This window comes from Malania oleifera, chromosome 11 (assembly GCF_029873635.1).
Source record: "Malania oleifera isolate guangnan ecotype guangnan chromosome 11, ASM2987363v1, whole genome shotgun sequence".
NCBI classification, from domain to species: domain Eukaryota; kingdom Viridiplantae; phylum Streptophyta; class Magnoliopsida; order Santalales; family Ximeniaceae; genus Malania; species Malania oleifera.
The window spans coordinates 61,611,117-61,635,610 of record NC_080427.1 but is presented as its reverse complement, the minus strand read 5'-3'; the positions used below and the strand labels follow the sequence as shown (position 1 = coordinate 61,635,610).

Genomic DNA, 24,494 nt, shown 5'->3' with positions numbered 1-24,494 from the left:
GCCCGTGCACGCCGTCACCGACCATCGGCCCGTTCTCCCAGAGAAAACCTCGGCCAAAACTGGTTCCCTTCTGCGACTCCCCTCGGAACAGCACCGCCAAGCCCCCCTCTGCAACTGTTGCTGTTGCTCCCTCCACGCTGAACTCCACCATCGCCGAGAACCATAAGCTCTACTCTGCTGCAGCCTCACCAACAGCACCCAACTCTCTCTCCGGTAGCAACTCTCCTTCCTGCCGCCATAAGCTCCACCGGCCTCTCCTCTCTGTGAGTTTCCCGACCCTGTGCATGTAGACACACAAAACACACACACGCACTCACACTGTCACACGCATGCTGTATGTATATATATATATATTTTGGATTTGTTTGGGTTCCACATGTAAAGTTTAATTTTTTTTTATTGTACATTTAATTGGAGCTTTATATATGTGTATATCCAACATTATTCTATTTTTCACAGGATTTTTCCACCTTTTGCAATAATATTAATTCAGGTTTCACATATGTATATATATTTGACGTCAATTTATTTTATTTTATTTTATTTTTTTTGCAGGGTTTGTTTTTGTCATAGTATTAATTCAGGTTTAAATTTTTATTGTTTATATTAATGTATGTTAAATAATGAATATGGTTGTCTTTTATTGTAGTATTTTCATTAGTGTTTGACATGTAAAGTTTATTTTATTTATTTATTTTATTTTTTTTTGTACATTTAAGTGGAGCTTTATATATGTGTATATCTAACATTATTCTATTTTTCACAGGATTTTTCCACCTTTCGCAATAATATTAATTCAGGTTTCATATAAATAAATATATATATATATATATATTTGACGTCGATTTATTTTATTTTATTTATTTTTTTTGCAGGGTTGTTTTTGTCATAGTATTAATTTAGGTTTAAATTTTTATTGTTTATATTAATGTATATTAAATAATGAATATGGTTGTGTTTTATTGTAGTATTTTCATTAGTGTGTGATGTTTTGGTATGTTGTTCATTATCATGTTTATATTGTTCCTATGTTCATCTGATATATATTGTGGTATTTATAGGTATTACTATGTTTATATATTATTATGTTTATCTTTAGGCGCAGTTTATTAGGTTTATCTTTATCATTATGTTTACATTACGCTTATGGTGGTATTTATAATGTAGTTTATAATTATTAGTTTATTATTATGGCATTTTAGTATTATTATTAGTTTATATGGTATTTTTTAGTATTTAAGTTCATATTATATGTTTATTGTCATTATTATGAATTATATGGTATTATTACTATGTTTAGTATCACCTATTAGGGTATTTTTAGTATTTTAACATATAGGGTACTACTTCATATGGTATCTTTAGGATATTAAGTATTACCTATTAGGGTGTTTTTAGTACTTTCAATATATATGGTATTTTATTACCTATTTTTTTATTTGTAATATTTTAGTAGTTGCTGATTATCCTATTATTACGTATTGAAACCTCCCATACCAGTATTTTTCTATTAAAAAATCTATAAGATTTCCAAAATTTGGGAGTGTACTTTCCTAAGTATTTTCTTGATTTTTAATTCCTATGATTTTAATGTTGGGGCATGAGCCTTCGGGCTTTACGTACCTTTGGTTCTGAGGGAATATGTAAATATTTATATTTTATATATACTTTTGTATTATTTATTTATTTATCCACTTTGTATGTGTGTTAGTAAATTTACCAGAGGAGTAATTTTAAAGACTTACTAGATTGACTTAGGGATAATTCCAAATTAATTAGGTACCGTTCGTAAGAACGGGCGCGTAGGGGGTGCTCGTACCTTCCCCTCGCGTAACCGAACTCCCGAGTCCAACTCTGGTAACATAGACCCATTCTACCTTTAATAGGGTAGTAATCATGTGTTCTAACCACACTAAAAGGTTAGTGGCGACTCTGACATTCCTTGTTTTTCCTGAACATTTAAAATTGATTTTTATTTCGCCACCCGGGGCACACGTGCTCCTCGGGACGTCGCGACAATTGTAATAGTTGGGTTCATCCCGTTAATTGAATTGGGAAGTCTCAATCCCGTAAGTGAGATTGGTTCGGTTCAGCCCGAAAATTAAACTGGGAGTCTCAACCCCGCAAGTGAGATTAGTTTGGCTCAGCCTAGTGATTGAGCTGGGGTTTTTCTCGCCCTATAAGGAGAGGATGTAAAAGACTTCTGCTTAATCCGGTTAAGTGAGCAAGTATAGTGGAATCCTTGAGGAGTATGCCCAAGGTGGGGACATAGGTAGTATTAGCCGAACCTCATTAACAAATTTGTGTGTCATTCTCTCTCTATCTTATTTAAATTCCTACACTTAAATTTCAGTATGTGTACGCTTGTACATGTTTTATTATAACCATCTTGCATGCACACATAACTAATTTAAATGAGATATGCAGCGCATGTGTATGTATGCACACACTGATAACTTAATTGTTATACGTACACGTTTTCAATATTGAATGGGATATGAACTATGGTGAATCAGCGTAATTGTTTAAATTAGCTAAAAATGTTTTAAAACCCAATTCACCTCCTATCTTGGGATCACATCAATTCCAACATTTTGGCTTCTTACTCCTTCCAACTTGCTTCATCCATGTCATCTGGTTTCTTTTTGTAAAGTGTCTTCACCATACCTTGTTGCACCAAAACATCCTTCACCCTCCTCTGCCAAAGCTAAAAAATTTCCGTTCTATAGAAATTACCAACATCAAACTTTTCCAAAGAGATCCTAGCCATTGTAAACAACAACTCTGATACCAATTGTTGAGTCAATTGGTACACAAAGATGTCAAATTCTGGAGTTGAACAGGCAGTGGAAGTGTGCACAACTCAAATCAATCCAGAACAATTGATACAAACACAATCAATGATGAATATACGGATCAAGCAAGCACAATATCACAATTATACACAAAGTAACTGAAAAACTATATACAAAATACACAAGATTTACATGATTTGACAATGTGCCTACGTGCACGGGAGCAACAACGAATTTTTCACTATTCATACTGTTCAAGCTTATATTAGGGTTACATAAGCATGTATATATATCAACCCTATGTACACAAAAGCTCCTACATCTATTCCTAGAGGAAAATTCCCCCAATCCCCAAATCTGCAGATCTACAATTCGAGTTTCCATATTTGTGTTGAACTCATCGATGGTTACAGCCAATCCGTCGACGGTTTCAGACTGAAAGAAATTCCTCTGCAAATTGCTCTTGTAATCGTTGACAGTTTCAGGGTATCCATCGATGGTTTCCTTACTGATGCCAAATCTTCGAGCAAGTAGGTGACAATTTCCTCTTGCAGATATCTTCCTTTGTTTAATGTTCCTCTATGCTTTCCAAGTTCATTTATTCCACTCAAATATGAGTCACATCTCCAGCAATAAGAATGATTCATAAGGTCACGACAAAAATTACAGAAAAATGGAAACAATAACACCCTAATGGACAAGCACTAGTAAGCAAAGATCAAGTAGAGAATAAAAAAGGTAGTGGAAACATATCTAAGAAATGAGAGGAAAACCAATGCACCACACACCCTTAGTCCTCTCAAAGGGATGTGCCACATAATATTCTAACCTCTAATATTCCAATGAGCTCATTAAGGGAAGTGGGCTCTCAACGTAGACCTAAATGTGGAAAGATTTTATGAAAAAAAAAAAAAAAATTGAGGGTGGAAAGATCAATCAATCCCAAAGGCTCTTAGAACCTGACTATAGCCTCTAAGTAATTGGAGTTCCCAAATACTAACCTCAGTCACTTAGATGGAACAAAAATTAAACTTGCTGGGTTTAATGAGAAAAGTAGTGAGGATACACCAGTTACACAAAGGTAGTTGGTACACCTTTATGACTTGTAACTCTTAAATGTAAAATGGTGGCAATCCCACATTGGGGCTAAAAATTTATGTGGTGTTGCTCGCTTCTTATTATAGAGCTTAAGGCAACATTATAAATAGAAAAATATTTCTTGTAACCAAGTAAACATGAAAGGCCGTTGACTAATCTTGCTTATCTGTTCATCACTCTTTACATAGGCATTGGAGAGTGGTCACTAGAGCACTCTTTGATTAGTTTTTAAGTTTGTTCTACTTTGGAGGCTTGTAACATACAAAAACATAGGTTTGAGAATTAGTAAAATGTTTATTGTTGCTTCAAAAACCATGTGGATTCGCACAACATTGACACTAGTGAGCTCATAAGGGTAATTTATTATTTTCTAGATGTTATTAATCATGGAGGTCTATGATATTTTCAAGAAAGATTTTTTTTTTTTTTCCAAAGAGCATCGAAGAGCTTTGTACACTTTGAACTTTTTGTTTTCTATATGCAAATTTAGTTAATTATTTTTCTTTTAAACAATTAAAGCTACATACCCGAAAACTATGTTGGTCCAACTCATGTAAAATACTTTCTCCTGTGATCTATTAGACCTCGCAATTTTTGTCCAATAAAGTGCGCATACCTCACTAGATTGAAGATTAAATCATCTTTATACATCCAAAATCTCCCTAGTACACAAACAACATTATCCTGGTGATGGCTTTGATACCAAATATAAATCTTAACCCAACTTCAATAGGTTATTATTTATTTTGATGGATTAAGTCTCATGATTTTGTTCTAAAGAAGAACGTCTTTTAATAATGAAACCTAAACTATAAGATCTACTTAAAATATTATGTTGCATTGTGACAATAGCTTGTCAATTAAACCAAAACTTATTGAGGTTGTTATGACATACAGCCTGTGCTAAGAAATCAGCTAATTTGCTACAAGTATGACAGTCTCATCCAAGCCCTTTGGTAACACAATTTCACATTCTCCTATCTATCGATCATGACATAGATCCCACATGGGGTCCCTAAAAAAATTCCGCACCTATATATATTAATCGAGGGGGACTAGGCAGGAGCATGGTGCTGCACAACTGCGTCCTACACAGGCAATTTTACAAACATCTTGTGTGTGTATCTATTTTGGAGAAATTAAAAAGAGTGGGCCTCAGCTGATCTATCCATCTTTTGCCAAGATGGATCATGCATTTTGCATATTTTGTTTAGTGGGTGGGACAAAGATTCTTATGAAAGAACAATGTAATCGCACTCATGTCTCCTTTGTGTTCCTTGCTTGCGTGTCAACCGAAATCTGTTGCTATATGCATTCTTCTTCAGCACTTTGCAGCAACTTTTCATGGCCCAGACACTATCCTTCCTGATCTCGTTAGGAAAAGCTGGGAGGAAACCCAATCACTTAGCAATAAAGGCCTCCAAATCAGTGGAAAGAAAGGCAGTGATTTTGGAACTTACTACAAATTATTGAAACCCGTGCTTTTTTTTGTGAGTGTTGCTTTAATGGTGTCCGTATCATCTTGTGAAGTTTATCAGTGGAGGGGGATGGTTGAATTCAAATGGTAAGTTTGAAAAAGATGCATATATATGTAATTACTTATATATGGAATTATGGATTGCTTCATTGGATGCACCAATGGCCTATCGCACAAGTGCCCGCCCATGCAAACGAAACCTTGCCTTTAATCCTCGTCAGCCAGCACTGCCCATCCCTCTACCTGTTCCTCAACCAACCTCTCTCTCTCTCTCTCTCTCTCTCTCTCTCTCCCCCCCTCCCCATATAGTTTAAATATTAAGATGGGGGATCCCCTCCATTGATGCACCACGAGTACACATCCTGTTCCTGAGGTAATGAATTATGTATCTGGATAATGTTTTGTGTGTTTTTGAATATAGTTGAGGATCCAAAGGCTGTGTATAAAAATGGTCTATTTCATTTTAAAAAATATATATAAAAAAATCATATTAATATTTTATATACTTAATAATTTTGTTACTAATGCAAGCTGTGGTTTTATAACTTCTAATTTTGACACTTAGATATGAATTATTCTTATTTTTTTTAGACGCTACTGCTCCTTTAAGGATGTACATTTCTTAATAGCATGAACATTTCACATTTATTAGATAATATTAGAATATTGATGCGAGTTTGATACTATTAAGCTGTATTAAATGCCAATTTTTATTTACAGTTTTTTTCATTCATTGGTGTATAATATTGATATTATATTAGGATCAACATATAGTAAAGATGTAGAAGTTTTTATTTATTTTGTGATAAAATTTTAATATGTAAGGTAGGATATTGTACTTTACGCGATACACAATCAAATAATGATGATTTTATTTTATATTAAAATTAAATAATTATGATATGATATCATCACTTATGTCGATAACTACGTGAGAATATTCTTGACATTTACATGGAAAAGGAGTATCTTCATTATTGTTGTTTTATTAGTTTTTTTTTTTTCCACTTTTGAGCATAAGGTGCACCTTAACTCCCCATTAACACACTCATCAAGCCCATTTGCCCATGACTAAGGGGGAATTCTTTTCCCTGATTCAATTTCTTTCTCCCTTGGAATTGAAATGCGACAAGGAAAACCAAAACAGAAAATCTTCAGGATGAGAAGAAATCTAGCACAGTTCTGTCCCCCAATGCCATGTGTCAATGCAAAATCATGCGGTACGCCGACACGTATTCTTTTTCCATTGTGGACGTTTGGGATTTGCTGCATGTCGACACTACTCCCCTTCTCAATAACCTCATTGTGACAGCATTTCCAACAGAAAGTAGTCAATGCCTTTTCTTCTTCTTCTTCTTCTTCTTCTCCTTCTTTATCGATACGCTTTATTAGTTGTTACGCTTTTACTGATGTGACTATAAATCTAGTGGGAAACAAAGTGTTATGCAATGTTTATTAATTTAATCTGAGATGGGAGCTTGCAGTAGCAGCTGATCGACCATGATATAGATGGAGACGGGAATTCAGATAGAAATATAGAAATCCCTTGCTTTGTTTTCATGAAGTTAAATACTACTTTCTCTCCTCTTGTTCCTTTGCTACTCGCATAGCTAGCTTCTTTAATTTGCTCCATCTTTGAATATACATAGGTGTTTTCTACTGTGCATACCATGCCTGAAGAACAGAGGTCACGGCGCCTAAACAAGTCATGCGTTCTTCTCATTGGTAATTAATTATACTGCCTCAGGAGCAAACTTTAAAAGGAGTCGTCGCTAATGTATTAATTTGTGGTTGTTAATGATGAGTGAGTGTGCAGGGATAGGGGGGATGGAGAGGTTTGCGTTCAAAGGGGTGGCCTGCAATCTGGTGACTTACCTGACGGACGTGGTGAAGATGAGCAACTCGGCGGCGGCCAAGACGGTGAACTCTTGGATTGGGATTACGTCTCTGCTGCCTTTACTTGTGGCGCCACTCGCTGACTCTTACTGGGATCAGTTCTCTACCATTTTGGCTTCCTCCTTCCTCTATCTTGTGGTAATTAATTAATCAACTCACTATATTTAGAAATGGAATAGAATTGATTAGAATAGAGTTGAATTAATAACTTAATTTATCCATACTTTCTATTCAATTTTCATTCAATTCATTTCCTACTCCCGTTTGCAAACCAAACATGACTTAGTCCCATTTTTTGTTTTCTCTCAAGGAGTGCATGGTATATCGGACATGTATATTTCCAGAACTCTACCCTGCTTTTCTTGTTTTGTAGGTCTCTAGTATTTTTCGGGTTTATATGTCTCTTCCCTTTGGGCGTTTTTGTGTCGAAGTGTTTTTTCAGTTATGTTCACTGCATCTTCAATAAATCAAAATTCTTGTTTGATAGTAGGGTGTTAACGTTTTGACACGTAGTAGATAGAAGATCTCATTTAAAATGACTTTATATGCACCATGTAATTCATATTAGGGTCATAATATTACGTGTCAAAACAAATTTTTAGGCATATAAAGCACGAGTACTGTGTACGAGAAGAATTCAGAGCCTGCTTGGATTGAACTAGAATGGGTATGAAATACCATTATATGTGTGTATATATGTTGCTGTCAGCAAATAGCTCAATCTTTAACTTTTTTGTAGTTCAACTAAGGCCACCTGATAAGAAATAAATAAAATGGGTTGGAGACGAAAATCACTCGGATGCCTAATTGCAATAGTAGATGTGAATGAATGAGAAATACCTTCCGGATCTCCTTTTTATAATAACGAGGGCAAGCGTTTCCCAATTTGGCATTCATAAGAGCCATTATGTTTAGAGGGGGTTACAAGCAACTCATAGATTGCAAATAACTCATGGGCGGTTAGGCATGTTATCAATTGCAGTCTTCATAACTACGCTAGGGATTATTGATTGTTGATTGTTAAGTGGGAGTTATGCGAGATATCCAATATTAGCAAAGGCCAACCTTGTGGCTGTCCACTTCCATGAGCATATCTGTCAATGATGTTTTTTCAACACAAATGCTCATGTAAAAGTTTGTTTTAGTTACCAATTAAATAACTATTTTTCAAATCTTAAAATGAGAATGTCCTTCTCCATATTCATGCTGTTGAAATAAAGCAAATATTTGTATGATTGTTTGCATTTAAAAGGTCAGTAAAACAAGTTTCTATTCAAATTTCATGCTTCCAATGATGTGATTTGCTTAATTCATTTAACCTTAGATGGCCACATCCAATTTCTAGTACATTTATGTGGTGATCGATGACTTATGTCCTTAAATTTATGTGTAATACAAAATTTCTGGTAAATTTCTCATGATTGAGGGGCTTGTGGCACTGACATGGACGGCAATCTCATGGGCATGGACTCCTGCAACTGCAGCCGGCTCTTCCTCAGCCCTCTTCTGGTCTCTCTCTCTGATTTCCCTTGGCCAGGGCGGCTATAACCCATCCTTGCAAGCCTTTGGAGCAGACCAACTTGAAAATGACGATGAATTGCCTCAGACTGCCGATCGGGACCGGCACGCTAACAAGAAGAAGAGTTTGTTCTTCCAGTGTTGGTATTTTGGAGTTTGCACTGGCAGCCTCTTGGGTGTCTCAGTTATGTCCTATATTCAAGACACATTTGGTTGGGGTTTAGGATTTGTCATCCCTGCGATTGCGATGCTCGCATCCATAGTGTTTTTCACCTGTGGCAGCCGATATTATACATATAGGCAGGCCAAGGCTGCTGACGTTAATAAGCCCTTCAGGAGCATGGCTCGAACGGTGGCAGCGACTGTGTTTAAAATGACTCACAGTCGAATCACCTTACAGAATAACAATGACACTGTGGATGAGCTAGAGTAAACTTCTTTCTTTTGTAAACTTATTTCTTTCTCTTCTTCTTTCTCTTTCCTTTTACTATATCGATGCCGATTTTTGCAAGAGCTTCAATCTGTCTTCCTTAAGCGGAGTAACCAGAGTTCTGACTCTGGGTAACTCCTCCACGTGATAGTGGATGAAACGGTTGGGAGTAGAGGAAAATTTCATGGTTGTGACTCGCACAATATGCCTTTAAGGGTAAAATTGTGAGACTCACGAGTCAAAATGGACAGGACATTGTGTGAGCCATGAGGCATCTTTCAAATTTGGAAGTAGCTTAAATTTTAGTTATTAATTGCGTACTTTGTAGTGTGGTTCATAGACTTTCTTGCCTGCAGGCTTGAAGAAAAACCAATTTGTCATCCACATCTTGAAGGAGAGGATTTGGAATGTCTCCCCACGGGCAACATCCGTCAGCTGGAAAATGTGAACATTATACTGCGACTCTTACCTATATGGACAACGCTTCTAATGTTCGCTGTCATATTCCAACTCCCAACCACTTTCTTCACCAAACAAGGCATCACCATGAAGAGAAACATCGGAAGCAACTTCAAAATCCCCCCGGCGACGCTTCAAACTGCAATTACGGTGTCTATAATTCTATTGATGCCATTATATGACACGATTTTAGTCCCAATTATGCGGGCAATAACTCATAATGATCGAGGCATCAGTGTAATGCAGAGGATGGGGATTGGGATGTTCCTCTCCATAATAGCAATGATGATCGCTGCAATCGTTGAAACAAAGAGGCGAGGGATTTGCCAAACAATGGGAAGCAATCTTGAGTCAGAGACAGTACCACTGAGCATATTCTGGTTGCTGCCTCAGTACATTCTTTTGGGCATATCAGACATATTCACTGTGGTGGGAATGCAGGAGTTCTTTTACAGTGAAGTGCCCATACGAATGAGGACAATGGGAATAGCTCTGTACACCAGTGTGTTTGGGGTTGGGAGCTTCTTGAGTGCCATACTAATTTCTATGATTGAGTTCCTCACGAGTTCAAGCAGGGGCAAGCCAAGCTGGTTCTCAGACAATATGAGTGAAGCTCGGCTTGACAAGTACTACTGGTTACTGGCCTTGTCAAGTGCACTGAGTTTGCTGCTGTTTGTGAGTTTGTGCAAATGCTACCAGAGCAGGAATGATTTGGGTAGTGGTGGCAATTGGAAGTGAGATCTTAGCTTTTCAGTGAAGGAATTTTGTGTAAAGAACTAAAGCATAGTGATGATATTTAGTTGCAATAGTCCAGCTTTTGTATAAATTAATTTAGCCTGTATAAGCCTTTAAAAAGCTGGATTTTCTGCTGATAATGCAGAATGCCAGAATTATCATGTGTCTCAAGTACCGAGACACACTAAACATTATATTTTTAGGTATTACACTTATATTTATATTCTTAGGTATTGCACTTATATTTATGTGCTGTTTCGTGCATATTTATATTATGTCTATGGACACAATTATAGCAGATGAGTAGAAAGCATGATATTTGGATAATTGGTTTAACACTAGTATCTTGGGAAAAGAAAAGGGATAAGCATCTTCAATTAATTGATTAAGTCATTGGTAAATAAATTTCATTAATTTGTATATTTATTTTAAAACAATTTATATTTATTAAGTTGGGGTGTGTACAGATAGATTTTTGGCATTGTCATTTCACATCATTCGTAGACTTTAAAGATTTTCCCATTTGTGTAGAATTGGTAGGTGTGCTATTATATTTTGGAGGAACCAAGTTTAGAAGTGTTAGAATCTTCGAAAAGTAATATGGGAAAAGCGTCGTGTAGGTTGGTTGAACCTAAATATTGGTGGCTCTTGTAGAGGAAATTCGGGTTCTTGTGGTGGTGGTGGTATCATCTGTGACTTTTCAAGTAATATTAAGACCGCTTTCTTTGAAAAATTTGAGTCAGGTACTAATAATGGAGCGGAGTTGCAGACTCTTACTAGTGGTGTTCGGTTCTGTAAAGAGTTGGGATATTAGAATATTTATATTGAAAGCGATTCAGAATTGGTCGTGGGATGGATTACATCTGGAATTTGCTCTTCCTAGTACTTATGGGACTTTTGGGAATTGTTAGAGGAGGAGATACAAGACATTCAATTCTCTATAAAGCACCAATTTGGAGAAGGTAATCAGGTGGCAGATTACTTGGCTCGTCAAGGTCAGGGAGGCAAAATAAGGAGATATTTTGTAGGTGATGTGCTATTGAGTAAAATGAGAGGTCTAATTCGTATAGATTAGATGAGTATTCCAAACTTTCATTTTTAATTGTCATCATTTGGTTCTCCAATCTTGTAATATGGATCGGATAAATAGGATGCACAGCGGAATAATATACAACAAGCAAATGAAACACAACCAAAAAATGATAAGCAATAAGAACAACAACAAGATTTACGTGGTTCGGCAAAGCCTACATCTATAGAAGCAATAGCACATGAATTTCACTAAAGAAATGTCAAAGTACACACTACACTTCTCAAAGATCTCTCTCATATCTCACAATATCCTCAGATGGGGATAAATAGACTTCCCTTCAGAGGTTTCCCTCCAAATAGCCAACCACCCCAACGTTTAAATTCAAAATTTGAATTTATTCTTGCAGCCTAGGCGCACTCGCCGACGAGAATAGGGGATTCGTCAACGAGTCAAAGAGCCCACTCATCGATGAGTCTATCCTATCGTCGATGAGTCTTTAACTCTAAAATTTTCTAGCTCTTGGTATATACTCATCAACGAGCATAGGGCACTCGTCGATGACTTTTCTACTGCCAGCACAAGAAGACCTCTATCTCATGTTTTCCTTCCTTAATTTATGATTCCCACCAAGTATAAGAGCCACACACAAGTACAACAATCTCCACCTTGGCGATTATGCGTCCTTTAGGAGATCTAGAAAACATGACTGATTGCTCCAAGTCCAAGCAATGCCGCTTGAACTTGCCAATGGTAGTTTCAGCTTCTACCATCAACCCTGATATAGTTGTAGACGTAGCGCCCCATCCTACCATGTGGGCCCGGGGTGCTAGTGTAACATATAAACTCTCTGATACCAACTGTAGCATATATAAATGCAACCCGCCCTAACCAGGGAATCTCGGGTGCACCTGCCTCTACTAAAATAGAACCATATAGCGGAAGAGTTCTAAAACATCCAACCACTTTACTAGAGTTCTATCTGTTCCCAAATACACACATACACAATATGTCTACATATTACAATCCAAAAATAACAAAAGAAGACATCTGGTATCTCACCAGTTCTGATAACCACTCCTAAAAGTCTAATCCCAGCCCCAAGGTAAGCTACGTATGGTTCCCTGGAGGACCTGAAAAATAATTTGTATAATGAGGTGAGACACTTTTCAGTAAGATGAATTATATTACTATCAGTGTGTGGCTAGCATGAGTTCTCGTGTGAATATAAAATTTTCATTATTTAATTGTATGTGAAATGACATTAAAAACTGTACTACACTATATATCTGAAAATACATAATTTCTGAATAATAAATGTTGGTTCAATATAGCCCTTGTCATAGTAAATTTGCTCATATATGCATAAAAGATACAACTTGGACTGCTGTATTAGTGTCGTCACGCTATCTTATACGCATATGACATGCTTCCTCCCAAGACGGGTTGTGCAGCCCGAAGGCTAGACTCAGCTCCTAGCCGGCCAACCATAATTGAGTCAGAAAAGGTAGTAAGTACGATCGCGCCTACCTATGGTCATCTAGAAACTACCTTGGATAGGCCTCCTCAACAAAACTAACAATTGACAGTCCACTCTATTGCTTACTGAAACACTCTATTACACAATCATGGTGGACCATTGACATATCCTGCACATCACAGCCCGTCCTTGGGTACCGAATGATAGACATTCCATATTGATTCTCCAAAGAACCCCCCTGAGATGGCAAACGAAGTCTCCCTGCGGTTCCATCCACAAACCTATCCTAAGATAACACCAATCTCCTTGTAGCTCTATCCATTCGAATAAGAAAACCAAGACACATCTTGGCCGTACCCAACACACACATGTTAAAAACTTTCAACAGAGTTTCCAACTGATTAGTCTCAGTCAAAGCCTTTCCAACCAATAACATGTTATTCACACATAACATATACATCACTCCACGATATCCTATCACCCTCTTTCAAACTGGAAGCCTCACCAACTCACCTAAGTAGTGATCTGATAGTACATATGAGCCCATCATGATCCTGCTAGTCTCCTAAGCTGAAAAACTCCTTGCAATATGAACTATGTCATCTCTGCCCTGAGTCTGTTGCTCCACCTACATCACATACCCATTTACACCATGATACTGTTGATCTAAGATAGAACTTCCCTCATTTTTGCCCTAAGTCCTAAACTTTACTTGAATAACATGATTGCAGCTGCCGCATTTTTCTGGCATTAGTTTCTCTTCCTTTACTTGAGTACACTACCCTATGACTTTAACAACAAAAGTCATGTCCTCAATCACCCCTTTGTTTGCCACAGGATCACCCAGCTTGCACCCACCTTTCTTATAACCCAAAAAATGTATTTTCCGAACATAATAGCAAGCCTAGATCATCCATCACTAGAATAGTGCACCAATGGACATCCACTCACAATCGAGTAGTCTACCACAAAATCTGCCCACAATTCACTTGCAACTTTCCCATCTAACGACATCTTTGGTGATCGGTTAAACGAGAAACGCACCATACTCACTGACTTCACCAAGAAGTACCTTGCAAGCCTTGCATATGATATGCCCTACTCACAAAAATCCTTGAACAAAACCAGCGTACTCAGTCCCAATGGCTAAATTGAGGATTTCTCTCATGATCTGGTACTACACCTCAATCACAACACCTCAACATCAGGCTTGTGCCATATGAGATAAATCAAGACCTTCCATGATACATTCACGAAAAACATATGTCTATCCTTTGATGCTATCCTCATCGGTCGCCAAACATATGAATACATGTAGTCACTCATATGCTTCAACTGCATATGCCACAAGATATATGCTTCAGATTCAATAGCTGCAGCTCCACCTACAACTGTAACACCCCACAGTACATAGATATTTCTTGCTATCTTTTCTCCTTTCATCACTATCGAGTTGCCTTCACACACTTTCATTTCTCCTTTTTCAAACTTGTAACAAAATCCATCACAGTCTAAAATACCCAATGAAATAACATTCTTTCCTAAACCCTCAACATGCCTTACATCACATATGGTTCTACAACACCATCATACATTTTGATTTTGACATTTTCAATACCAAGTATTTTGTATGCAATATTATTTCCCATCAAAACACAACTAGTATTGACTGACCAGTAGGCATCAAAACATTTTCTATTTATTGTCATGTGATAAGTGCATTTGGTATCTAGGATCCAAAAATCATTCGTGAGGCACTCCGAACCTGATAAAATACATAACATATCCCCATCACTGCACTCTAAATCTTCTTCCACTACATTTGTAGATTCTGACGGATCTTGCTGATTTTCAAAATTCCCTTTCTTCCACTTCGGACATTCCGGTCTTATGGGCTCAATTTTACCACACTTAAAATATTTCACGTCCTTCTTCTTTTCCCAGATTACAACCGAGATTTGCTTTGGGACTTATGTCTCCCATGTTCTTGATTACTTTTCACAACAAGTCCTTCACCATGTGAAGCTTCATTGCTAATTATTTTTCTTTGATGAAAACCAAGCAATGCATTTGTCACCTCTTCCAAATTTAGGCTATCCTTGTCCCATGTAAGAGTTGTAACCAAAATCTCATAAGTTTGAGACAGGTAGGGAATTTAATAGCATCAGTGCTTTGTCTTCCTCCTCGAATTTTACATTAACACGTGCCAAATCACTCACAGTTTGATTGAAAATTTTGATATGTTGGTTCAAATCCAAACCCTCAACCATCTTAAGCCAATACAACCTTTGCTTAAGAAAAAAATTATTCAAAAAGGATTTAAACATATACCAGCTTTCTAACTTTCACCACACACCCGCAAAAGAATCCTCCTCCATCACATGATAGTGAACTTCATCAACCAAACACAAGCGTATTGTAGAAACGACATTTTCTTCCAATTCTTTCCATGTTGCCTCATCCATTCCAATTGGTTGAATGCCAAGTAGAGTCATAGCCATTCCTTGTTGCACAAGTATATCCTTAACTCTCCTATGTCATAAACCAAAATTTTTGGTTCCATCAAAATTGACAATGTCAAATATTACAAAAGATGATCCTTGCCGCGATGTCCTCCTACGCAGGCCGGAAACACAAAGTGTGTTGCCGTAGTGTACGCAGATTGGAAAAGGTGTTTGATTTTTGAAAATAATATTTTCGTGGAAAACATAGTGTGATGGAGTCGCCACTAACCGTTTAGTGTGATTAGAACACCTGATTACTACCCAATTAAGGGTAGAATCGATCTGTGTTGTTAGAGTCGGGAGTGGGAGTATGATTACGTGAGGAGAAGGTATTAACACCCTCTACACGCCCGTTCTTATGAACGGTACCAAATTAATAAAAAATTATCCCTTAAACTAAACTTAATAAGCTTTTGAAATTACTCCTTTCCAAAAATTGAAAAAATAATGAAAATATTGTATAGGTATTCCCTCAAAACGAGGGCATATCGCACTCCGAAGAGTTCATGCCTCCATTTGAAATTATCGGGATTGGAAAATCGAGAAAATAAGGTACGAAATACGCTCCCGAAATTTTTGAAATTTGTAGGATTTGTATGGAAAAAATATTTCGGGAGGTTTTTAGACTCTTTCGGAATGACACAAATCTCGGGACCTCAAAAATATTTTTTTATAGTTTTCCTAAGACTTTTCTAGATTTTTTTTGTGAATTTTTCAAATGCAAAGATATTTTGGAAAGTTTTGATTTTTGTGATTTTTCAATATTTTTTCTGAAAGTAATTAAATAAAAAAAAGAGAATTAAGGAAAAAACAATGAAAATTGAAATTAAAAATCTTTTTTTGACTTTTTGTGATTTTGTTTTTGAAATTTGTTAAATATAAGATAACATAAAAGACTAAACCGGTTTCATATCGGTTTAGAGGACCAAAACCGGCTTGAGAGTGAATTGACCAAAAGAGGGAGGGTCGACCAGTTTTAGACCCGGTCAAGGTCATAATAATAAAAATCTTACTATATAAATATTAAACACATAATAAACACAATGAAGTAAAAACTTTAAAAATAAATATTAAACATTAAAAACAATATAAACTTTACAATATGAATATTAACATTTTAATAAATACAACCATGATAAAATTCTCATAAAAAATAAAACAGATAACAACAAAACCCTAGGAACACATATTAAATTAAATATAATGACAATATAAACATTAATTATGACAACAATGAGATAAACCCCTTGCACTAACATATTATGTATTTAAATATAACAAAAATAAATAAAACCCTGAATATGATGATAAATCAATTAATATTTATGACAAGAAAATTTAAACAACAAATAAAATTCCTACACATTGAATATTAAACATTTAGCATATATAGGAATTTAAACATAAATATTACACAAAATATAATAACAATAAAACCCTTAAACAAAACAAAATAAAACAATAAAAAAATTAGCACATGTGTTTGTGTGTTGTGCATGCATGCATGTTCACTGTGTGCGTGTGTTTTCTGGGTGTGTGTGTGTGTATGAGTGTGTGTCTAAAGTGTGTGAGAGTGCATGTTTTTGTGTGTGGGTTGTGTGTGTGTGTGTGGTTGGTTGAGAAACTCACCGCGGGGGGAGCGAGAGGACCGTGGATGTGAGGGGGTAGCTAGCCGTGGAGGTCACCGGCGGTAGAGATGACGGAGGGGCGTGGGATCTATGAAGGTGATGAGGATGGTAGGAAAGGGAGGTTGGCGGCATGACTGTGTGTCTAAGCTGGGTGGCTGGATTTGCTGCGGCTCTGTGATTTGTAGGGGCGGTTGGTTGAAGTTTTGTGTAGAGGGAGGTGGCTCTGCTCTCTATATCTTCTTCTGCAGCTTGTGTACGTTTGGAACGGTAATTAGAAACAATTTGCGGTGATGAAGAAGAAAGTGCTCCGGTGGATTGGTCACGTATACCTAGTTTGTCTTGTTGGCAATGAGACCTCGTTGAGTTGAAGCTTGCGTGAGGTGGTTGTCGAGTGAAGGGGTGGCTAAAGAAAGCAGGGGCTGTGGTGTCGGAATGTTGATGAAGTTTGAGGGGCAGGCCACTGGAGTTGATGGTGGCGAATCAACGACGACGACGACAATCGTAAATCTCTATTGTGAAAATGAAAGAGATCTTGAGACGGGGGTTTGATGTTGTGCTGCGATAAGGGAGAGCCAAAGGGAGAGTGGAAGGCGACACTTTTGAGGCTACTAGGTTTGCCACTGGAGAGAGAGGGTGGCTGGAGACGGTGCGACGGTGGTTGTTGCGAGACTCGTGGGCATGTGAAACCGTGGGTGAGACACCTATATGTGTGTGTGTGTGTGTGTGTGTGTGTGAGAGAGAGAGAGAGAGAGAGAGAGAGAGAGAGAGAGAGAGAGAGAGAGAGAGAGAGTGTGTGTGTGTGTGTGTGTGTGTGTGTGTTAGTGAGGTGTGTGAGTGTGATGGGATAATGAACAAGAGAGCTGGCGATGGTGGCTCGGTTGTTGGGCATAGCTGTCCTGTACTAGCGTGCAGGTGGCTATGGCAGTGGGTGGCCAGAGTAGGTAGGCACAGTTGGTGGCTGGGTTCGGCCTTACTGGAGCTGGGGGTGATGGTGAACCCGTGAGGTAGAGTTCGGGAGAGAGAGGAGGGAGATAAATTTGTGAGAGGAGCTAAGAGAAATGGGGGAGGAAGGCCTGTGGTGTAGTGGAGAATCGTGAGAGGATGGTTTGCTGCTGTGGGTGGCTGGGGATGGCAATGGTGCAGTTTGGGGTTGTGAGGATAGAGATGAAGGAGAGGCTCGGGAAAAGAGGCAAGGGGATAAGTGCACAATGTGTGCAGTGCAATGGTAGGGAACAAGGAAGAGGGTAAAGGAGTGGGGCGCGAGGGCCTTTGCACAGTGCCCAGTGAATAGTGCGCATAGTGTGTAGTGGGTCTATAGTGCTAACCCCTACCCTCCTTTTATGAGCCTTTTTTTTTTTGTCTTTTTCTTGCCCAAGTGTCAGGGTCCGACTATTTTCACACCCTTATGAAGGGTCATGCGGCGCTAGCTAAGGCACTCTTGTTTAACTAGCTAGCCTATCGTTTACCAACATTCATCCACGAAACACTTTCATTAGCATTCAATCAATTGGTAGAGGAAACAGTAAACATTCATGAAAGTCGTGGCAAGCAAGCAGTAAACATTGAAGCAAACGTAATTCATTAACAACACCTCTGTTGACATTGTGTGCTTAGTGAGGGAGGCAAGTAGACTAAACACGTTGACAATAGCTAGTGAGTTTTACAATGACTGATGAACACTCACCCTCCCCTAAATAGTTTTCTAGGCCATTCCCACACTAGCACTAGGAAACATCAAAGTGACAGAGGAGTCATACTGCCTTATTTGGCATACAAAGACACTACTAGCAGAAAATGACCCTACACTAGTATTTGCATGATGAAAACCTATCCCAAGCACACGAGATAAGCGGTCACAGGCAAGCATAATGCCCTGAATAAGCTTAGCTCATGACATTTTGCCCCACTTATGCGGTCGATGTCCTTGTAGACTTTGGCGGTAGGTACACTTCAAGTTTGTCCATGAACGCTTGAATATCTTCTACAAAAATCCAGCTGATTTCTTTGTCATCAAGGCATTTCCACTTCACTAGGAACTTCTGCTGCTTCTTCCTTGAGGATATGAACTTTTTGTCTGCAAGGATCTCTTCAACTTCACGTCTATCAGGTTGCACTATCTTCATTTATGCTCTGTTGAACTGATATCTACTCAGGTCAGTGGTGTTGACATTAAATGGCTTGAGGCAGCTGACATGAAACTGTGGTCTTCTCCCTTGATCTGCTCACTTCTTCATTTGCTTCGAAGCTTTCTCCAGATTGGCTTGGGCAAACTCTGCATTCTATCTCCATTTTCTGGTGAAGATGTATGCCGTGGGACTCTTTTGTCTGTATGGCTCGCACACTGTGTGAGGTAACAATGGCTGTTGGCCTGTTGAGCTCCCTTGGGCATTGCCACAGAATGGAGCCACATCAAGTAGTTGCATGCCATTCTTCTGGTTGTCATTAACAAAATGGCACAAGTACTCTTTTAGTAGCTCTCTGGATCTCTTCATCTGTCCGTATGTCTATCAGTGATAACTTGAAGAGATGTTAAGATGTGACTTGAATATCTTGACAAATCCTGTCAAGAAGTGTCAGTGAACATTAAGTCAAGGTCACAAATAATAACTTGGAGAACACCCCAATGTTTCACAACAGTCGCAAGGAACAATTGTGTCGTCTCCTTTGCCGAACAGTACTTTGGTGTGGCCATGAAAGTACCATACTTCTTCCGCTCCCCCTTGTCTTGTTGGCAAGTGAGACAAGTTTTGGTATAATCAACCACATCATCCCACATGTGCGGCCAATAATACCTCCCCAGTAGTCCTGCTATTGGAGTCATACTCCATGAATACCCATCAACAAACTTCCAGCAATCTCTAGTAAGGCCAAGAAAGGAACGCAATTCCTTCACTATTGTGGGGATCTTCCATTCTTGAATCATCCTTACCTTCTCCATACCCCTACGGATACGACCTTGTTCAACCACTTGACCAAGGAATTTGTTGCTCCATTGAGCGAAATTGTACTTCTCTTTCTTCACATCCAGACTATTTCCCCTCAGCCTGTCGAACACCTTCCATAGATGCTCTTCATGTTTCCTCTAAAACAACATCGATGCTCCCAACAGTGTTTTGGAAGGGCGAACACATCCTGCTTCCAATTCATCAAGTTGTTTCCCAAACTTTACTATCTCTCGAGGTGCCATCCAACATGGCCCTTTAGCAGGTGGTTTCACTCCTGATAACAACTTGATCTCATGCTCCACAGTCCGTCGTGAAGGCAAATTGTGACCCAGCTTATCCGGCAACACCTCTTTATCCTCATCCAACACCGCCTGGATGGTCGTAGGCTCCAGTTGTTGGCCTACTTCTTTGTCTACCACCACTTTGGCTAGACGTGTCTGCTCACCCTAACCCAATCCCTTATTGAGCTATATGGCTGAAAGGGACTTCCTATTGTCTCCTTTCGTTGTAACGACTTGAACTATGCACAAGTGATCTCCCATCAGACACAGGGAATCAGCCGAAGGCATCAACACTGCCCTCATCCCCCTTAGAAACTCCATTCGTAGAATGATTGGAAAGTCATCCAATGGCACCGCTGTGAAATTCGCATGACCTTCCCATTGTCTAAGCTTTACAGTCACTTGCTTGGCTACTCCCAGAGTAGGTTGGGCTATAGAGTTAATTGCTTTCATGCATCCTGTATCATTCTCTAAGGATAAGTTGAGTCTCCATGCTTCCAACTGTGAAATAAAATTATGAGTAGCCCCCGTATCCACCATAGCACGGATACTCTTGCCATCTATCCTCAAGTCCACAAACATTAACCCTTTTGCTCGTGTAACTTTCGGTGTTTTTGCATGCTTTTCCAATGTGCCCACCAGTCACACAGAACCCACCCTTGAGGCATGATCCTCTTCCTTCTCACTTTTCCTAAAGTGGAAGCTTATAAGGCATTGAGTAATCCCTTGTGTTGACACTCACTCACTCTGTGAGATCCACCACACAAGTAACACGAAATTTTACTCTTCCATTTTCCATTGGGTGTGTTTAACCTTCGAGATGTTGAAACTTCCTTTGAAGTTGATGCCTTATAGTTGGCTCCCCCACTCTTGGGTTTGTCTTTCTTGAAAGACTTTCCATTGTTTCCTGATTACGCGCCGAAACTGCGTAATTGGACGTTTAACCCGAGCTTTACGGTTTATATTTTTAATTAAATATATAAAATTGTCCAATATTTTAATAAAGTGCCAAAATCATCATTCTTGAACTTTATTGCACTATTTATGAAGTTTTAGTATTTTTTTGTCGCAGGAAAATTCCCGAGAATCAAAACCGACACCTGTTCGTATTTTATACATAACTTTTTCATCCGAGTTTCGATCGAGACGATTCAAATTTTTGGAGAAAGAGGAAAGGATTATCTACAACTTTAGTGTTTTGAGTTTTGTGAGATATGGGCTCCAAAAGAGTCAGATTTGCGATGAACAGAGAATGAAAAAAATGAAAAAATATAGCAATTCGGGTTTTCTATTCGAGTCTAGGGCTTTCTCCCCTATCCTATTTAACCCTTCTCTTTCTCTTCCTGCGTAGGCAGCCCCAATGGCTCCCCATTCTCCTCTTCTCCTTCTTCTTCTTCTTCTTCTTCTTCTTCTTCTTCTTCTTTAGTTTGTTTTTTTTGTTCTTTTCAATTCTACTTCTCTCCCCTTGTCTCTCTTCCTTCCCTTTGTCTTTCCTCCCTCACTCTCCCCCTTTCCTCTGTTTCTCTTGGCCTCCTCTTCCCTCTTGCAGTACGGCCAGCCTCCTCCACCATCATCAGTAGTCCCCAAGCACAGCATAACACTAGCCGACTCCATAGCAGGACCACCAAAGCGCAGCAGCAACTTCTCCAGCACAGCAGCAACTTCACGGCTCCGTGGATTTGTTTCTCTCTCTCTCTCTTTTCCTTTCTTTCTTTTTTTTTTTATTTACTTTTCTTTGAATCTTGGAATATTGAAGAAATTTTAGTTTTTTTTTTAATGTTATTGGAGTTTTCTTTCTTTTTGTTTAAGTTGAGTAATGTTGGGCATTTCATTATTGTTAAATTAATCTCTTTGTTTATCTAATTGATAGTTATTTTAATTTAGCATTCTTAATTAAATTCAGATATTTTTTTTATCGAAATTCGATTTAGTTAGGGTCTATGATTAGTAAAGGTTGTGTTTTTATTGTGTTCCGTTATTGTTTACGTTTTTTAAATTTCCGTTGAATTCATGTTTGCATTTAAATTGTGAGTCTTGATTTGATCTCTTAATTGTGCTAAAGGTTCGATTTTTAGTAGGTTCGGTTTTTTTTTTAAGTATGTGTCTAGTTTAGTTCCCATTGTGTGTTTTTAATTCCATGTTCTAGGTTGCCATTTTTAATTAATGCGTGTCCCAGTGTTTCCTTAAGTAGACTAGGGTTTTCATTATTGTTATTTTAATTCCATATTTAAAGTTTCCATTTTTAGTTAGTATGATCTAGTGTTTCCTTAAGTAGACTAGGGTTTTCATTATTGTTATTTAATTTCGTGCGTGATAGTTTTAGGACTTTAATTTGTGTTTTCATTTAAGTCTCCACAATCTTGAAAACCCGAATCTGAACTGAGTTCAGTACCTTTTTAATTTCGATTGGAAGAAAGTAAAATCTGAGATTAAAACGCATTCCCTGAGGAGACGATCTAGCCCTTGGACTTAATATTACACGATAGAACTCCTATACTTGGGATAGCTTTCGAGCTGCTCATTTTTCGAGTGAGTCATTTCCCTCTCTGCCAAACCCTTTGGACGAAGCGGTATTCTCCCTAGTATAGTCAGTCAAGCGTTCTATAGTAGCTTGTGTAGTAGACAAGTCTTGAACTCTTTGTCTATGAAGTTTAGTTCTTGTCTACGATTTCATCCCCTCTAACAACTTGTCCTTCTTCAACATATCCCCAATATCCAACATCAAAGCAGAAAATTATTTCACATATTCCCTGATTGACCCCGTATACTTGAGATCTCTCAGTTTTCTCCTTGCATTATACTCAACATTCTCAGGAAAAAATTGGCCCTTGAGCTCTCTCTTCAAGTCTGCCCAATTATTGATTACACAGCTTCCATTTTCAATTTCTCTGTACTTGATACACCACCACAGTTTGGCATCACCAACCAAGTACATTGTCGCAATATTCACCTTTGCTTGTTTTGAGGCCATCCTCACAATGCTAAAGTACTGCTCCACATCAAACAAGAAGTTCTCTAGCTCCTTGGCATCTCGGGCACCCCCATAGATCTTGGGTTCTGGCACCTTGGTCTTGCTAACTCTCGGAGTGTTGAAGTTCCCCATAGTAAGAACCATCAGATTCACCTTTGCATCTAGATCAGTCATCCGCGACTGCAGAGTTTCAATTGTGTGGCGAAAGTCCTCTGACATGTCGCCTATCAAAACTACTTGATATTTTTGTGATCCCACCACTTCATCAACAAGTTCTCTTATCTAGGTCACCTCTGCGACCATAGTATTGGTTGTTGCCTCAACTAGTGCTTCTAGAACGCTGATCCTCTTGGCATTGTTTGGTGCCATCGTCACTTACCAAAGCTTTCCAAATCCCACAATGAAGGCAATCGAATTCACATAGCAACTCAACCTTGGGCTCTAATACCAAGTGTCACAGTCCTACAATTTTCACTCCCTTGTGAAGGGTCGTGCAGCGCTAGCTAAAGCACTCTTGTTTAACTAGCCAGCCTATCATTTACCAACATTCATCCACGAAATACTTTCATTAGCATTCAATCAAATGGCAGAAGAAATAGTAAGCATTCATGAAAGTCATGGAAAGCAAGAAGTAAACATTGAAGCAAACGTAATTCATTAACAACACCTCCATTGACATTGTGTGCTTAGTGAGGGAGGCAAGTAGGCTAAACACGTTGACAATAGCTAGTGATTTTTACAATGACTGATGAATACTCACCCTTCCCTAAAGAACTTTCTAGGCCATTCCCACTCTAGCACTAGGAAACATCAAAGTGACCGAGGAGTCATACTACCTTATTTGGCATACAAAGACACTACTAGCAGAAAATAACTCTACACTAGTATTTACATGGTGGAAACCCATTCAAAGCACATGAGATAAGTGGTCACACGCAAGCATAATGCCTTGAACAAGCTTAGCTCATGACACCAAGGCATGCACCCTTGGGCAAAATGGGATGCATCCATTGGGGAAGTTGCACAAATTTTGCACATTTGCCCTATAGTTTCTTTATATATCTTTTTTTTTTTTTTTGCTTTTTCTTTTTGCTTTTGCTTCTTTTTGTTTTTGTAATAATAATAATAATAATAATACACTACTACTACTACTACTACTACTACTCATAATAGTAATAATACTAATAAAGATAATAATAATAATAATAATAATAATAATAATAATAATAATAATAGCCCCCCACCTT

General features: G+C 38.2%; 1 protein-coding gene across 3 annotated transcripts; it reads left to right on the top strand.

Annotated features, from left to right (window-relative positions):
* The first annotated feature begins 203 nt into the window (after nt 1-203).
* Nucleotides 204-10,706, top strand: LOC131168101 (protein NRT1/ PTR FAMILY 5.9). 3 transcript variants are annotated; one of them, XM_058127308.1, is made up of 5 exons: nt 204-263; nt 7,020-7,095; nt 7,187-7,404; nt 8,693-9,213; nt 9,571-10,706. In XM_058127308.1, the coding sequence occupies exons 2-5, from the start codon at nt 7,041-7,043 to the stop codon at nt 10,409-10,411; spliced, it is 1,635 nt and encodes a 544-aa protein (XP_057983291.1). In that variant the 5' UTR covers nt 204-263; nt 7,020-7,040; the 3' UTR covers nt 10,412-10,706. The 3 variants fall into 3 exon arrangements, with proteins under 3 accessions (XP_057983291.1, XP_057983289.1, XP_057983290.1); XM_058127306.1 differs by lacking the exon at nt 204-263 and adding an exon at nt 5,718-5,743; XM_058127307.1 differs by lacking the exon at nt 204-263 and adding an exon at nt 6,676-6,934.
* Nucleotides 10,707-24,494: the final 13,788 nt, after the last annotated feature.

Excerpts from the sequence above, each read along its gene's own strand:
- LOC131168101 (XM_058127308.1), top strand. The coding sequence starts at position 7,041 with ATGCCTGAAGAACAGAGGTCACGGCGCCTAAACAAGTCATGCGTTCTT. Across the intron at positions 7,096-7,186 it reads GTCATGCGTTCTTCTCATTG|GGATAGGGGGGATGGAGAGG; the intron begins GTAATTAATTAT and ends GTGAGTGTGCAG. Across the intron at positions 7,405-8,692 it reads CCTCCTTCCTCTATCTTGTG|GGGCTTGTGGCACTGACATG; the intron begins GTAATTAATTAA and ends CTCATGATTGAG.